Here is a 17,093-nt window from a genome sequence, read left to right on the forward strand (position 1 = left end):
GAAAAGGCTTTTGCAACTTTGGATCTGTCTCTAGATAATCTCAACAGCATTCTAAGGCACTCTTAACAGGGCCTTGGCCTCCAAGGGCTGAGAAAATGCTTTTATTTCAGACAACTGAAGAAAGATGATTTTAAAAAAACTTAACTTTAAAAACAATCAACTCCCCACCTCCAACAATCAAAGCAGGGAACAAATATAGCAACTTAAATAGCAACATGACTGAAATTCAAGTAAATCCCCTTGAAAAGCAAAAGGACTTGAGAAAGGAAAGCCACGCTTCTCACAAGCAACCCCAGGAGGAGCGTCCACTCCCCACCCGCAGCCCTGTTGACGTCCAAGCACATTTTTTAGATACTGACCTCATTGTCATGGGGTGGCAGCTGGTGAAGAAGTTGCTTTATGCGAGATTTTTCCCCTGGGCTGTTGACATAGGGAACCTTGTCCTCGGGCAGGCAGCTGTAGTACTGGTGCACCTACGGAGCAAGAGAGGGGACTGCAGTGGAGTTCCCTGGCTGAGCCCGTGCCCCTCTGCCCGGCCAGCACCACCCCCTGAGGCAGCAAGCACTGGGTCTTCCCAAAGATTTTGAGCAGGGAAACAGAGCCAGGAGCTGCTTCGGGTTTGTTGTCTTTTGTCCTCCGAGGAAGAGGGGTGGCAGCCCCGGCGAGGTGGGGGCGCGTTACCGTTTGCTCAGTCAGCCTCCATAGCGTGAGCATTGCGCCGGCTGTGGGGATGTGTCGGCACCTGCCTCAGCAGGGAGGTTAAAAAGGCTGCGCTCCGGCAGTCTCCGTGTTGCTGGCTATCTGAGCCTCCACCTCCATCAAACCCCTCCAGGCTTTTCTATGCAGCAATTTGTGGAAATAAACAGCAGATAAAATCTGGTGGAAGGCTTAGTTTTTCTCTTTCGTCTCAGAGTGTGTAATTAAAATCAGCCATTAAAAAGGCTGAGGACTGGCGTGACTGGCGCTGGGAGCGCAGTGCAGCCTGGAGAGGAAGCACACCCTGAACCCCAGCGTCTCTCCTCTGACTGCCACACCTGGGATGTGCACTCGAGGGCCGGGCCAGCACCAGGAGGGGACTCGCTGGCTGAGGATCCGCTCTGAAATGGCAGCCACAGTGATGTTGAATGGCTTGGGAAGAACCAGGAGAAGGTAAAGGTAAGGGAAAGCTCAGCTGGGATTGGGATTCTCTGCAGCCCCAGATGCTTGGGCAGAAGCAGAGGGCTGGCCGGCTTCCTTAAGTCTGCTCTTGGCTAGAGAGATGCAGTGCATACAGCTTTCTGCCTTTACCATGGTGGGATTAGCCCCAAGATGCTCCCTCAGCTCTCAGCAATTAATTTTGGAGTAGCTGCACTGCCTGCAGCTTTCACAGGGCTTTTCCCAAGCGACAGTTCCTTTGCAGTGGTTTCTGATCAGCTTTTTCCCTCACTGTATGCTTTGGACTTTGGCCTAGAAACCACCACCTGGGCTGGCTCTCTCCAGAGAAGCCCCCTCTGCCTGCACAGCCCCACAGCATCTGCAGATGACAAGCTGCTGTGGGTCACCGGGAGGAATGGGGACACAGGCTGGTCACACAGGGCTGGCTGGCAGGGGAGCTCACCCACGGGCTCGCAGGCTGATGGGGGTGGCTCATACGCAGCTATCTTCTACAGGAAGAAATACCCTTTTATTCCAGAATAACTATCCAAACCTAGCTTTATTCAGGAATAATTGCTCTGCATTCATCTCACTCTTTGCTCTCATTCAGAACTACCTGCGAGCAAGAGCTGCTCCGGCAATTTTCTCAATTTACGATTCCTCCCCAAACCGATGTCACCATCCACCTTTCCCAATCATCAGGTTTTCCAGAAAGGGAGATTTTAGCAGATTTCCACACACGACTCCGCAGTGCTGATGACAAGGGAACTGCTCATGTTGCAAAGCCAAGGAACATGCTGAGCATATGCCACTGCAAAACCCTAAATTTGTTTTGCTAAGGCACAGCAGAAACAGACCCACCAGCTATGGAAACTGTCAAAGAAAGAACGGCTGCGAAGTATTTTGTTATGTTAAAAAGAAAACAAACTACGTACATTAGAATACTTACTTTGCATTTATAGAGCATCCTTCATCCAGGGATATCAAAGCACATATGACATGCTACATAAGGTAGCAAATATACACATTGCAAAGGACTGATTGCAGCATCACGATGTTAAATGAGCTCCCTGAGTTCATGCAGCAAGTCTGTAGCAGAGTTTGCAGTTGAAAATCTCCCGGCAACGCCCCACCTGCCATACCATACCCTTTCCTGGGCTGCCAGGCTTCCACACTGCCATGCTGTGCCTGCCCAGCTGGCACACACTCCTGCTGGCTTCTCCTGCCAAATTCCCCACGTGTGGAGACGCTGCTGACTGTGCCCTGTGCTCACACTGGTTAGCTTGTGTTTTGATTTCTTGCAATGAAGTCTTTTTGCCCACCCAGTCCTTGAAGTTGGTGGAGACTATAAATTACTTTTTTTCTGAAGAGCCGCCAAATTCCTAAAGCAATGAGCCCCAAGACGCTCACCCTGGGCAAAAACCAAGGATGGGAGCTCTTCCTTCAGCTGCCTGGGTGCTGCCTTCCCAGAGCACAATCCAGCAGGACGTACGTGCCCAGCTCCACTCCTGCTTCCGTTGGGAAGTTTTCCATTTAGTCTCAGCAGGTCTGCAGGAACTGGTTCCCATCACACCAGCAATATAGCTTGGCAGGGATGGGCAATTTGGTTTGAGAAGCAAAACAAAATAAATACAACAGGCTCCAACCTGTGTTCTGTTGCCTGAAATAACCTGAAAGGGTTTGCTTTGGATCCGCATCAGCCAAAGGGACCTTCTACAGGAGTGCTCATGGAGTGGATGGAGCAGAGGCTGTCCAGTGCCTGTGGAACATCTCATGGGGAGAAAATCCTTACGCCTGCCAATGGCTTTCTCGAGCCACCATTCCCTCCTGGGGAAAAACTTGAACCAGAGGGATGCACAGATCCTTTCACCTGGGACATCACTTCTATCCCAAGAGATCCATCCAGAGGGCAGATGAAGAGCAGAAGGACACCCCTTGCCAAGGCTGACATTAGGCCAGGCCTGTGCATATAACAGGGTCTCAGGCATCACCCATTCCCATGGCATGGACCCAGCTCCTTGGATGAGAGACCCAAGACTGGGAGGGACAGGGTCACAGGCTGCCAGTGTCCCTGCCTCTGTGTCCAGCTGGCTGCTAACAGCATTTCTGACCTGGTGTGGGAGCAGCTGGGCTGGCACAGGCCCATGTGATGCTCAAAAATAAAGAAGGAGAAGGGGATTCTTAGATCAATCTGGCTTCTCAGGGAAAAAGCATGAAGAAAGTGTTAACTTGCTGGAAAACTAAAACCGCTCAGTCTGCACTTTGCTTTTGTACAAAAGGTCACTGTTTTATGCTAACTCCTCCTCCATCCAGCTCTGGGCTGCAGCACGCACAAGCCTTGTAGCTGGTGAGCCTTGCAGGGCCAGGGCCAGACCCCCCACGTGCCAGCTGATGGCTCCTCACTGCCCTTACAGGCTCTGCACTGTAAGTTGCACCCAAATAAGGATAACAGTGCAGGCAATGACCCTGGAGAAATAATATTTCCCCTTTAAACCTTGCAGTATCTGTAACTGTTTTATTATTAACTACTTCTGCGGTACAACACAGCAGCTCTGCATCTTCCTATTTCCCCTCGCAACAGATCTGCTCTGCCCGTGATTATCCCAACAAGAATCACTAACACACAGGAGCCCCTTGTGGGGCTGGACTAGGTTTCATCCTCAGTTTCCACACTTGCCCCTCTTCACTCTGACTTCTGCTCACATCTGGATGAGAGAAATCCCAAAGGAGTCTGAAACACCAGGCTGACTTAAAGTAAGGCTTCAGACAACATCACGAGGTCACAGATGCCATGGGAATGGTCTGGCCAGTGCACTGGACATGGCACCCAGCTGTGGGTGCTAGGTGCCATGGGATACTGGCCAGCTGGGCAAGCCCCATCCTGCCCCAGGGAGGTCCCACTCGGACAGGCACAGAACCTGGCACAGCAGATTCCCAAGATGTTATTCTCACCTTCAAAAGGAAAATGTCCAAACACCAAGTTTTGCTAACAAAAACTGATACACATTTTGGAAATTAACAGCTGCTTGATGCTAAAAGGGAGGAGAGGAGGAGGAAGAGGCATAAATTAGAAATAAACCAGGAGAAAGGAAAGAACATAATGTAAAAACAGGGTAGGAAAAAGCCTTTAAACTGGAGCCAACTTTGTTCAAAGGCACTGAGGAAAGTAATTACATTAGTTTACAAATGCCTTTGTGTTCTGTGATCTTCTTAGGTTTGGGGTATGTTTCCAGTTTAACTTTGACAGTTTACAAACCTACCCTGGCCCTGCTAAATAAAGGCAGGACTGTGGCTTGTCCTGGCGGTCCGAGGGTGACCAATGACAAAACCCACATGAGCATATCTGTGAGCAAAGTCTTACACCTCCCAGAAGGAAAAGTTTGCAAACATCCTGTAAATTCAAGCTATTGATGACAGATCTCTTTGATCAATTAAGTAAAGGAGTTGGAGAGGAAGTATAGTGTTTCTTACGCCACGAATTGCTGTTGGAAGTAGCATTTGGTTGTACTTGCCCTCAGCACAACACCCCTTCCCAAAGCACCCACCAAACCGGGCTGTTTGGAATGACTGTACGGCTGGGATGGACTACAAAGGAGCACCGGGTGTCCTGGCGCGGGTGCCGACTTGCTCAGCCCTCACAGCTCCAGCACAGCCAGCTGGGCAATCCTGCCTGGCTCTCATGAAACCAAACAAACTGCAAAACCAACTGCAAGGCTTTTGCAAAGAGCCCTGTGAGGGCAGGACGTGCTGGCCTATGTGCAGTAGGGTGCCTGAACATGGATGTCCCCAAAAAGGGACCTTGGTGAGTCAGCCACCACTCAGGCACAGCACAGTAAAGCATCACACAAAGTGGAGTCTGTCCAAAATACAGGCACACCAGCATTCCCCAATGTCTGCCCCATGCCCAGGACAGCATCATTTCCCCTGGGAACATGCCAGGGTACCACAGCCCTAGCAGCCCATTCCATGACACCCAGGGATGTCCCATGGCAGCACCGGGAGCTGGTGGCACACTGATGCATGTGAGCTCAGCTGTGGCCTCTTCACCTGGCTCACTGCTGCATGCAAACTCCCATGGGATTTGGCTGCTGAGGGAGGAAGGCAGCCAGTGGCTCTGACAAGCCTGTGCTGGCCTGGGCGAGCAGGGCTGCTCCTGTGGCTTGCCTGCTCCTCCCCAGTGTCGGCTTCTGAACAGCACACGTCAGGCTTTAATGATCCTTTACAATGAGCACTTAAAATTGACAGAGAAACAAACCTGATGCTTTTGTATGTCTTTCATTCCTGCTGGCCTCTCTTGGAAAAGCAAGGGGGAAAAATCCCAAACAAACCACATGCAAATAACTTTCCCAGTATGTCTGTGAAATGTTGGAAGTGCTTGTACACGTCGACTCACACACAAGCTCCACAGATGTCAGCATGTGAGCCTGGAAAACGGGTTCAGTGTGCTTTGGCCTGAGTCTGGCATGTCCTCCTTTTCCAAGGACATTAGGATACAAAGCACTGATTTATTTTTTTGAAGCAAAACAATCCTTACAGCAAGGTCAGATGCTCTGAAATGAAGAGTGGGAACTGCTGTTTGGGTCTGTCAAGCATGGAGATGCAGCCAGGCATGCACCCTGGAGGGATCCAGAGCACCCCCTGAGAGCCCAAAGCCCCAGCTGGGAGCAGACCTGCATCACCCCCAGATCTGTGAGTGCCCAAGTGCCAATACACAGCAGTGGGAGGCAAGATGCAATCCTTGGCGCCGGGCAGTCCGGCATCCCGCAACGCTGGGTTTGCTCTTGGAAACCCGCTCCTAAGTCAGAGGGACAAGGGCAGGGAACAAAGGAAAAATAATTTTTCTAAGTGCTATTTGTTCTGGCACGCTCTGCGGCTTTCCGCACGCTCCTCTCCCATGGCTAACGGCAGCTGAGGCATCTGAGCGCTGTGCTCCGCAGTCAAGAATGACATCCATTCCTGCCAAGCCTTTGGAGCAGCTCTCGGTCTGTAAGAGATCCCGCGGAAGCGCTGCTTCCTGCTGGCATCAAAGAGGAACATTTGAATGAAGGCCCTACATCCACATGTTTTAGACTTGTGAAAGTAGATGACATTATTTTTCTTTTTTTAAGCAGAAATTGAATTTGGATTAAAAAGAGCCAGATCAGCGCTTTCAACAGCATCCAGAGCGGTCTATGCTGCGAGGTCCATGAAGGACTCAGGGTCCCCTGGAGCACCAGGAATGATAATGATCATCTGCTGCATTGATCATCACTGATCATTCCCCTGGGTGCACTTAACATGCTCTTGGATTTCTAAGGCATGGGGTAGCACACTAGCCTAACACTGAAACACAGAAAAGCTGTAATTGCACACTAGAATAAACCTCCAGAAGTTTCTATTGGGTAGTCCAGGGTTTTTCAGTTTTGTTTTCCATTCCCTGCCTCTCACCTCTGCTGACCACCACATATCTGCTTCAAATTTCAGAATCAAGCAAACCATGTCAGATGAGTGGTTTGCTTTCCATGGCCCACCAAAAGTAGCAGATTCCCTCCCTGATAATAAGATTGTTCAAGGACTAAGTAATTTTAACAGCTTCCATTGGCTCACCATGATCAGGACAACACCCCAGGATACAGAAACGGAGCAAAAGTCCAGACATGGTTTTGCCATGGGCTTTTTTGCAGCATGGGATGTGCTCACACTCCTCCATCCACTCTGTTCCAGGGCAGGGGGAACAGCTCCAGGACCTCCTACCTCACCCCAGCTGCCCCCAAATCACGCAGCACTGGCATCACATGCAGAAAAAGCATTCTGTGTGCAGGACTGCTGCTCCATCCAGCAGCTGGGAAGCATTCGGCACAGTCCGATGCCTGGAGGCTGGATTTAGACAGCTCCAGCCTTGAAATAAGAGCCGTTAACTGCATGGCTATTTAGATACTGAGAGAGTTCACTGGGAAGGTGATGGACTTACTGCTACCTCAAAGTGAAACTGGAGAGCTTTTCAAAATGTGCTGAAATGCAGCTTTTGGGTAAAATACTCCAGCGTGCACATGGGTAAGGGGGCAAAATGAGAGGCAGCTGCAGCTCCTGGGAGCAGGGTACACAAGTAACAGCTTCTCCTCAGCACCCTCAGCTTTCCATCCACCCTGCTCTGCTCTCAGGATCAGGGTCTACCAGGAAGGTAGAGCTCTTTGGGCATTCTGTCCATCCTCTACTAAGTAATAAATTAGCTTGTCTGCTCCCCATTACTACACAGGTTTGGGGCATGGGGTCACTTTGGTCTGTTTTACTCCTTGCCTCATGCAAGCCTTCTTGAGGAGTAGAACAGTAAAACAGAACTCAGAGGGCTCAAGAAAGAACAAGATGGTACAACAACTGTGACACACAGGCACAAGAGAGACACACACCCCAGAGATGGCTGGCCCAGACAGTGTACTTTCTACCTCACCAGAATGGTGAAAATCTTTATGTAAGGTGTAAAGGCATGTTCAGTGTAGGTTCATCTCCATTCTCCTTTGCTCACTTTGTGACCTGAATAGCAACTGATGAAATTTAGAGGTTTTATAACTCAAGCCCTTGCAACAGGTCTTGCAAAAGATCCAGAAGAGGGATTAATGTGTATGTTAGACCCTGAATAAGTTCCCTGTGACAGCTACAAGTTTCACACCACTGCAAAGCTCTTGAGGTCCAAGCTCTAACAGCTGCCTTAGAGAAAAATGGTCCCCTGAACCTTCATGCTGATAATTTTAGCTCAGATGAGATTTTCATAACTTTTTAAGGGACTCAACCAGAGCAACTGTGTTGACAGCAAGAGGGAATTAAGTTCTTATGGCACATGTAAGGTTCTCAGATGTTGGCATGCCATACAAAAAGCTACACCGCAGCTGAAGTAGAGCCCCATCTCTTGTTTAATTGGAAATTTCTGCCCATAACCAGCTGCTCTATTACTGAGACATAATAAAGACAGAAATCCTAAAAAATCCCTTGTATTCAGAAATTCAAGCTGGCATGTTATAACCCCTTTGGATTTCTCCAAACCACAGGCCCAAAGAATTCAAGGCTGCACATTCACATGTCTTTACACATGCCTTGCCTAAAAATGTGAAAAACACATCACAGAAGGACCTATTTTCAAGCATCTGCCCTCAAAGCCCATGTCCCCTGCTTCTGTAAACCACCTCTGCCACTCCCATCTGCATCCCTATCTTCCAGAAGAGAAGTCCCTCTTCTGCTGTAAGACAACTCCTCATTGAGGTCCAATCCAAGTGGGATTAGACCCCACAGAAGCCTCCTGGCCATCCTGTGTAGCTAATTGCAGCTACAAGAAACCCTATTTCCTTATCACATTGTAATTTATGGAGCTCAGTCCTGGGTTTTTCCTGTTGCTCTCCTGGCTGGCAGGCTGTCGCTGAGCCTTACACCTCGGATGGTTTCAAACCTCTTCCAATTTCCTGCCTGAATGTAGTTCATGTCTACATTCTTGGGCTAAAGTTGGAGCTTGGATAACTTCTTTTCCCCCTCTAATGAACAGGGAGGGATCATAACCTCTCAATTTGCTAAGTTGGACAAACTAAGCTCATGTACTCCCCAATGAAATAACATTTCCAGTGTCCTACCAGTTTACACCCCTCTTTCTTGAGCAGACATGTCATACATTTTAGTTGGTTTACCAGAAAAAATTTCATCATACCTTAATTCAGGGGTGCTATCAATTTTTAAATTACTATCCTAATGCCTGTGTTATAAACATATTTAGAAATAGATTGCATTTATGGCTTTTGAGTCAAGCCCTTTGTAGTCTTACACACTGATGAGCCATAATATAAGGGATAACGTCCAGCTCCACTCCTCATTACAATGTTTGGATCAGTATCTGTGCACACCGGACCAATGCTTTTTTTGTCTTTAGTACTGGGCTTTGAGTAACCAACATGATTTTCACTAGTGACAGGTACCACAGACCAGCTGATGCCTGAGTTAGTGTCCAGGAATACAGTGAGACCTTATAGGTTTGAGTCGGTTCCCATCTAGATGACAATAATTTAAGCTTTGGATTGAAGGGACTCTCCAAATACTGAAATGATGTGTGGACACTGCCAAAAAACAATGTCATGTTCGCAGGCCAGCTCCTCCCCACTGAAATCCTCTAAATTGCTGTGTTGAGTGAGACATGAGTGCTGTCTCCCAAGAACAGCAAGGTAGGAAGGCTGTCATCCAAGTAAAATAGGAAAATTGCATTAGTCTTTCAGGGGAACACTTACCTCCCCAGTTCATATACTGCATAGAGATTTTAATAAGGTAGAATATTGCAGAAGAAGTTGTTTCATTTCATCTGTTTCACATCCAAAAAAAAAAAAAAAAATCATCAGCAAAACAGCAGGAGGAAGAGAAAAATTCCCTGCCTGTTATTTTCCTCCCAGCCTGACAGCAGTACCCTCAGCCAGAGTAGAGCCCACCAGCTGCTCCGTGGCAGGCACCAGCCTTGCAGAGGCTCCACATCATGTGCACACACCTGACTCATTGACCAAAAAGGCACACATATGTCTGCAGACTTACACGGCCCCAGTGAATTGTTGCAGAGGTGTCTCCTACCCCCATGGGAAGTAAATGGCCCCTCCAGCACTGTGGGGCATCCACAGCCACAGGACAACCATTCTATGATTCCTTGACATTCAGGATGCTGCTCTTCACCCAGGGACAACCCCCAGCCCTGCAGTGTGGCTCTTGCACAGCCCAGGGAAGTCACACAACGCTTTTGTCATCTTAGTGGCTCATCTAACACGTGAAAACTCATGAAAGGGCTGGCAGATGAGCTTTGCTGGATGGATTTCAGTGCCTGTCTCTGGCTCTGCTTATGGCTGCTCTTCATCTCCATAGTGATTAGAGACAGGTTTGAAGTGGCAAATTTGCTGAAAGGCCAGTGATGCAGACTGGGGAGTGTAATGAGAAAATGAGCATTTGGATCGAGGAGCACCATGACCTCTGCAAGAAATAGATGCTGAAAGAACCTAAAAATACATTAACCTGGGTAATGCATGAGGTGTCAGTAGCTACAGATAGAGCTGATGGACTTCTGTTTCTTCCTGGGCAACCCAAACTCCCTGAAGCCACACTTAAAGAGCACCTGAGGGATCAAAGAAGCATACGGGTCTCCTGAAATATGTCACCACGATGCTGAAAGTGGGTTTCAATCACTGCCCATGCCATGATGTACTCATTAAAGACCATGGCTACCTGGTCAGGTGCCACCTGTCACTAAATACCTGTATTTCCACCCAAAGCTACAGGAACATGGGCCAGCTTGGGCTCCAGAAACTGCCAACATGCCTGGACAGAAAACAGCAATGACAGCAGGTGGCACCAGCTTGGGTATGGTCCTCCAACAGGACTCCTCAAACCCAAGTGGTTCATGTTGCCACAGCATGAAGGACCAGCAGAGCTACTTCAGAACCATCTGCATTTCTCCACACCCCACATCTTGTACCTCCTGTGAGGCAAAAAGAGAGGCTCTGACATAAGGAAGGTGACAGAAAACAAGGCTGCTGCCTGATTTGCATGGTTGGATGGCACCAAATGAAACACAAAGTGCTGTGGAGTTACAAGTGAGCACTGAGAGAGGCTTATAAAGACAAGGAAAAGAAAAAGAAACAAGCCACCAAACAACTAGATTCTCTAATCAGACAGATAATATTTATCGCCTACGGGTGGTACCAAAATATTTCAGGAAATTTCTAAGCCAGGAATAAAAGCACAGGAAAACACAGTAAAGGACAGCAACTATGGCAGTAAGAATGAAAGCTTTCCACCCTCTCCTAGCCTCCTTACACAGTTTAATATTATTGCCATATCATATCATATCATATCATATCATACTGCAATTATCAAGGCTAAGCTAATTTTGCAATCTCCACTGCAAATTAAGTTCTGAGTTGAACATATAAAAAACCAGCATAAAAATCAAAGGAATCATGTAAACTGGAAGGAGCAGAATCAATGCATGCTCCACACAGCACACTGAGGTCTATCCATCCCACTCAGTCCTATACCAAGAGACTTGAGCTTTATTTAAGCTATTCCTTCCAGTAAGGCATAAACATCATGCTTGAAAAACTCAAACCACAAAGCTTTTGGCCCATTTTTCAGACTAATCTACCAGCTGACTGTCTGCCCTGGACTTAGGACAGAGAAGAGCAGTCCAGGAGGGCAGAACACAAGCACTGAGTCCCTGGGAAACACTGGAGTCCCATTGCTTTTTGCCCAGTGAAACATTAGATACGTCTGTATCCTTTCCCTTGCACAGCCACAAGAAATCCCATCCTGGAGGTATTTTGTCTCCCCCCCTCTCAATTACCAATCACATCCACATACGCAGAAAACCACAGGTCCTGCAAGGATCACGTGTCTATTTTGTTCCATTTGTGCTTTCAGACCAGACCTGTCCCTGCAAGTCTCTCTAGGGCACCTGGAAACAACCACATGCAACATGTGCTTGCACCCTAGAAGAAAAAGCAGCGAAACTATTTCCAAAGAACATGCAAACCCAATTATTTTCTGGTAACTGGGTGGTGTCATCATTACCTGCTCAGGCTTCAGGCCAGGGGGGACCCAGGCATACTCCTCCAAAGCACAGCCTGAGTCGTCGTCAGAAGTTGAATTCCTCTGGAAGTCAAACATGAGCTTCGTGACTGTCTTCTCCATCTCCAGAGGCATAACTGTTACAACGTGCTCTTCCTGGGAGCACTTACAGTGAAGGCAAATCTTCCTGTAAGGTGAGGAGAGACAAAAAGAGATGCCCCAGTGAGCAGTGCTTTAAACAAGAAAGTGATTCCTGCCAGTTGCTGGCCTGCAGAGACTAAACTCAACCCTTTCTTATGCTCAGGCATTTTCTAACACAGGATTTGTCTCTCTTATGAGGAGAAAATAAAAATCCGTATTTGCTGTAACAGCACCTGGCAATCCATCTGAGTCAGACTGCCCAATGTTTGGGGATATGCAATTACTTGACCCTTTACTGCACCACAGAGAGTATTTCCAGGGGCCAGCACAGGCACAGGGCATGCACCTGCCTGGTGGGGGTTGACATGCCAGCCAGAATTGCAGAGTCATTACCGAATTTAGGACAACTGAGCACTTCGCTAAAATGGGAAATAGTGGATTGACTGGGAAGCTGCGAATGACAAGTCTCTTTAGCCCGCTGATAGCATAAATTTGCTTATTAAAGTAGCATAAAAATTGATTACAGTCTGAACACATAAAACTAAATTAAATTAAGGGAGGCTACAAAACCCACAGTCACACTACAATGGAATCTTAACCACCTGGCTCAGTGGCACACGCTGCAGCTCAGCGGCACAGGAAGGAAAGCACAAGAACTGAAAGAACAGCCCACAGGTTGCAATTCGACAGTCATTAGCTTAATTTACTGCAAATATCAGTTTTCTTAACACTTCTTTAAAGGGGCTGTTCCTGCAGCTTGTGGTCTGTGACACATTTTCTTCACAGGCTTGAGCCTGAGCTTTTATCTGCAGGGCTGCAAGGACAGTATAGATTCATACAATGGTTTGGGTTGAAAGGAATCTTAATGATCATTCAGTTCCAACATCCCCTGCCATGGGCAGGGACACCTCCCACTAGACCAGGCTGCTCAGAGCTCCATCCAGCCTGGCCTTGAACACCTCAAGGGATGGGACACCTGCAAGTTCTCCAGGCAATCTGTGCCAGGGCCTCATCCCTCTCACAGTAAAGAATGCTTTCCTAATATCCAGTCTAAACCTACTCTGTTTCAGTTTAAATCCATTCCCCCTTGTCCTATCTCTATATACCCTTGTAAAAAGTCCCTCTCCAGTAGTCCTGTAGGCTCCTTTGGGTACTGAAAGGCTGATAAGGTCACCACAGAGCCTTCTCTTCTTCAGGCTGAACAATCCCAATTGTCTCAGCCTTTCCTCACAGGACAGGTGTTCCATCCCTCTAATCATCACACCCCTTCACCACAGTAACAGTGAAGGACAAACCTGGCTGAAAACATCCCCCGACAAAGAGGTTAAAGGGAGTGCTGATAAATTGGCTTCTATTTCTGAAAACTCTTCCACAGGCTGGGTCAACGGTATCTATTTTAAAGCAACCACACAGGATTCTGAATTAATTTGCACTAATGAAGCATCACTGACTTCTGAGGAATGAGATAAGGTTTCACTTGGGTAGCAGAAGGGAGACATCACAGAAATAATAAGGTACCACACAAAAAGCAAGGGAAAATTTACAGTTGCCGTTGCAGGTTTCTCTGCTCTGTGGCAAAGCAAAGAAATTCAGAGGGAAGCAATAGTTAAACCTGGGGGCTGGAATTTTTAAACACCTTCCCTTCTCTTTCACTGCTGTGTACAAGCCAGCTAAGCATAGCAGTGCTCAGATCCAGCTTCAAGTCTAAATTTCCATTTGGCCATTACAGCACAAAAAATGCACTCTAGCAAAAATCAAGAGGCTCCGTTAAGTCAAGCCAGGGAGATTTGCCAGATTTTCCCATTTCCTGCCTTTCATCAGATCTAAACCACACAGCAACCCCCACACACCCCAGCGTCTGGTTTGCATCCAGTTGGGGAGTCTCGGCATCACCTCTGGCTGTTTCTTTAAAAAATAATCAAGGAACCATTTCATGTGAATACTTTAATTAATCAGCTACCATGGAAGGGTGTGGAAGGGGTACTCTGCCTCAGCAAAGTCACTGGTATCATTGCTGTTTCCATCTCATTTCACGGTACGATTAAAAACAGCTCCATAGGCAACAAGATGTTAAGAATAATTAATAGAGCCCCAATTTGGCACTAGAGACAGCTATTCTAAGGCAGTTTAGGACTTAGCCAAATTTTAACTTTTGGGATATCGATCATGAGCTTTAAAGGGGAACAAACCCAACAGTCCATTGGGAGCATGAACATTTCAATGGGGAAAGAGCCAGCCCACAGGCTGCTTCCTCCTTCCCACTCTAGACACACCCCCTTCAGGAGATGGGAGATGGCAGGAGAGCATCAGAGGTCTTGGCTTTTAATAAATTAAATAAATCAGGACCTGTAATAACAGTGTCAAAGAGTGAATAGGTGAGATGTATGATCAGACAGACCCCAGAGATCACTCCCACCATTCCCCCCCCTGCTCCCAGCTCACACCACATACAGCCAGGAGCTTGAGGACTGGGTCAGGAAGCTGGTTTACCCCACCCTTCCTCCTGCCCCATTCCAGGCAAGTGAGTACTGTCGGTGAGTGGCTTCCCTGGTCAGAAAAGCAAAGGATGAAAACAACACAGGTAGTCTATCTACTCAGCAGTGACATCCCCAAGCCAGGACAACTTTTCACCATTAAAACTTGATGATATCCAGGCATGGGGTTTCTGCCACCTCCCCAGGCAAACTGTACAAAATTCAAGATCTTGCCTCTGAGACATTCAGCTTTTTCCTCCTCATTAAAAGCAGATGATTAACAGCTTCAATTACAATTTTCTTTACATTAGGATATGTTGTTTCATGGGAACAATACCCAGTGTCCTAGGAGTGTCTTTCTATGATCAGGTTTCCATGACTTCTTCACATAGGTCTCACTTACTCAACTTTATTTTATCATCTTCCAGCTCACTATAATTAAAAATAATTCCCCATAGTAAAAATTTAATATCAAAATGTACATTTCAAATGTGAGATGAAATCGAAAAACCCATTTTCCCCTGCTGCATTCAGAGCAGAGCAGCACAAAGCAAGACAATGACTGTGTCAGCGCTCACCTGTGCCTGCAGTGACCGCAGTGACAATGTGGGTGCCCCTGCCACAGCAGAGAGCTGGTGGGTGTTGGAGAGGAGCAGGGCCATGGCTGGCAGCCTGCCTGGCTGCTCCTGCCAGCAGCAGCTCGTTAGTCACTATTGTGGGAAGCGTGGCACAGCCTGGAGATGATCAGCACATCGGTGTGTCACACACCTTACCATGGACAAGGAGCTACAGCCCAGGTGGGGTGGCACCTCCTCCAAAGGGAAACCCATTAGCTTGGCTCTGGCCAAGCCTCATCAGCACCAAGGCCTCAGCAACAACAACCTCTGCTGCCTGTGCAGCCTCGCACAACTTAAGAAGAGCGCAGGCAGCTGTTTCTTTTTAAGCAAGAATAAATTAACACCAATCACTGTCTGGAAATTCCATCTTCATTCATGAGCCTTTCCATTTTGCTCTCATCCCAGGTCTGCAAGTTTGTCTCAGGGAAGAACCTGCCCTGGTGACTCAGAGATATCACCAGCACTGGGGAGGAAACAAGGATGCCAGGATGGCTGACAGCATGACTGGCTTTGAGCACGGAGGGTGAATAAAGGAGCTTTTAAGCAGCTGTAGCTTGTGGACAGGGAGGAAAGGCAAGCGGGAGCCAGCCGGCAGCCAGGCTGCTGCGGGAGGCACGGGCTGGGGGGCATCAGCAGGGCTGCTTGGCACAGAGCTGTGCACAGAGCTGCCCTGTAGCAGGGCCAGGACAGCAGGAAGCAGATGGGGAGAAAAAGAACATTTCCTGGTGTCAGATTTAGCTGGAAAAGAGCTTGCCTTGAATTTACTTCACATGGTACAAAGCAGCAATGTCTCAAAAACAGACCGAAAAATTTCTTCTCCTCAAGGCCAGCAAAGTTACAAGATGGATGTGCTTTATTTTGCACTGGCTGCTTTTACATGGTGCTCCTGGCACAGTGGGCAAGTCGTCTCCTCAGAGGAGACTTTAAGCCCATTCCCAGTCACATCCCTACCCACACACTGGTGCAGGAGGAAGATGCAAATAGATCCACTACCCCATGCCAGCCCTTTTCTCTCTATGGATGAAAACAGGCACACAATGGGAATCTGAAGCAAAGAGGACCCAACACACCAAGCAGAGAACCTGGCTTCTAAGTCCCTCTTGCTTGGGATGCAGAAGTAAGTACACTCCCAGCCTCAGTCCACCTACAAAGATCTTGACACAAAACCAATTGACCTGCAAGGTCTCCGGGACGAGGCAGTCCCTTGTTGTACATCCCTGTTAGCAAAGCACAGCCTCTGCTATCTCTGGAGGCTCCCACAGCCCCTTCATCTCAGCAATGGCACCAACAATAATTGAAACCACGCTGAAAACACTAGTGCTGTGCAAGAGGCTCTGGAGAGAGCTGCCAACATGACCCCAGCTTTCTGAAGAGACATGAGGTCTCCCTGCTGTGAAAAACCAGCACCAAGGCAAAGGGGGTCCTTGCCAAAGGTGTGTAGCTTCAGCAAAGGAGCCAGGTAAGCTGGCCTCTCCCAGCATCCCTGCATGTGTCAGGCTTTGGGGTGCACAGGCAGGATGGGACTCCCTAGGATGTTGACAGCAGCATACCCCTGCCTGCAGGAAAAGCTCCTGGCCACAGGGCTCTTCTCTTCCCGTTTAGTGGGTGGGCATGCAGAACATAACACAGCAAACAGCACCAAAGCAAAGCGTGCCCAGGCTGGGATCTGCAGATATTCTGAGGAAAGGCAGAGACCAACACCTCCCAGCAACAGAAGGAATGAAAGCAGAGTTTAAAATTGTGGCAGAAATGTTAAAATTCCTCTCAGACAAAGAAGGAACTCGGTAAGCAGCCCTTATCACCCACCAGTGGGTGCTTATCTCTGCTTCTCACTTGTTTCTTCTGGGATGGAGATAAATGGGCTGTATCAGGGAGCACCTCCATCTCCAGACAAAGCAAGAAGCAGGAATGCCATGGCCTTGCAGGGCCATGTGATGCCTCTGCTGTGCTCCCTAATACAGGATTTGCATGCATTTGTGCACACATTAACATGCAAGATTTGGAATCCCTCAAAAAGCAATTGGCTGCTCTGCTCGGATGGGGTGTGTAAATGCAGACGGACAATTCCCTTCTCATTTGGCTTAAGACATACACAGCAGCCTGATCTCTTCCCACCATCATGCCATCATTCTGACTGCAATAAGGCTTTTGAGTCAGCCATCAGTCAGTAAAT

The 17,093-nt window shown here is 48.0% G+C and overlaps 1 protein-coding gene across 1 annotated transcript in view; it reads right to left on the minus strand.

Annotated features, from left to right (window-relative positions):
- Nucleotides 1–17,093, minus strand: part of PRICKLE2 (prickle planar cell polarity protein 2) — a gene marked incomplete at both ends in the record, with an annotated part of 107,373 nt that overhangs the window by 18,577 nt on the left and 71,703 nt on the right. Inside the window, 2 exons of the mRNA XM_082288524.1 lie at nucleotides 360–473; nucleotides 11,692–11,875. Coding sequence (XP_082144650.1) covers nucleotides 360–473; nucleotides 11,692–11,875 — 298 coding nt within the window. The remainder of the gene's footprint in view (nucleotides 1–359; nucleotides 474–11,691; nucleotides 11,876–17,093) is intronic.

This window comes from Coloeus monedula (assembly GCF_965178545.1).
Source record: "Coloeus monedula genome assembly, chromosome: 11".
Lineage (NCBI taxonomy): Eukaryota > Metazoa > Chordata > Aves > Passeriformes > Corvidae > Coloeus > Coloeus monedula.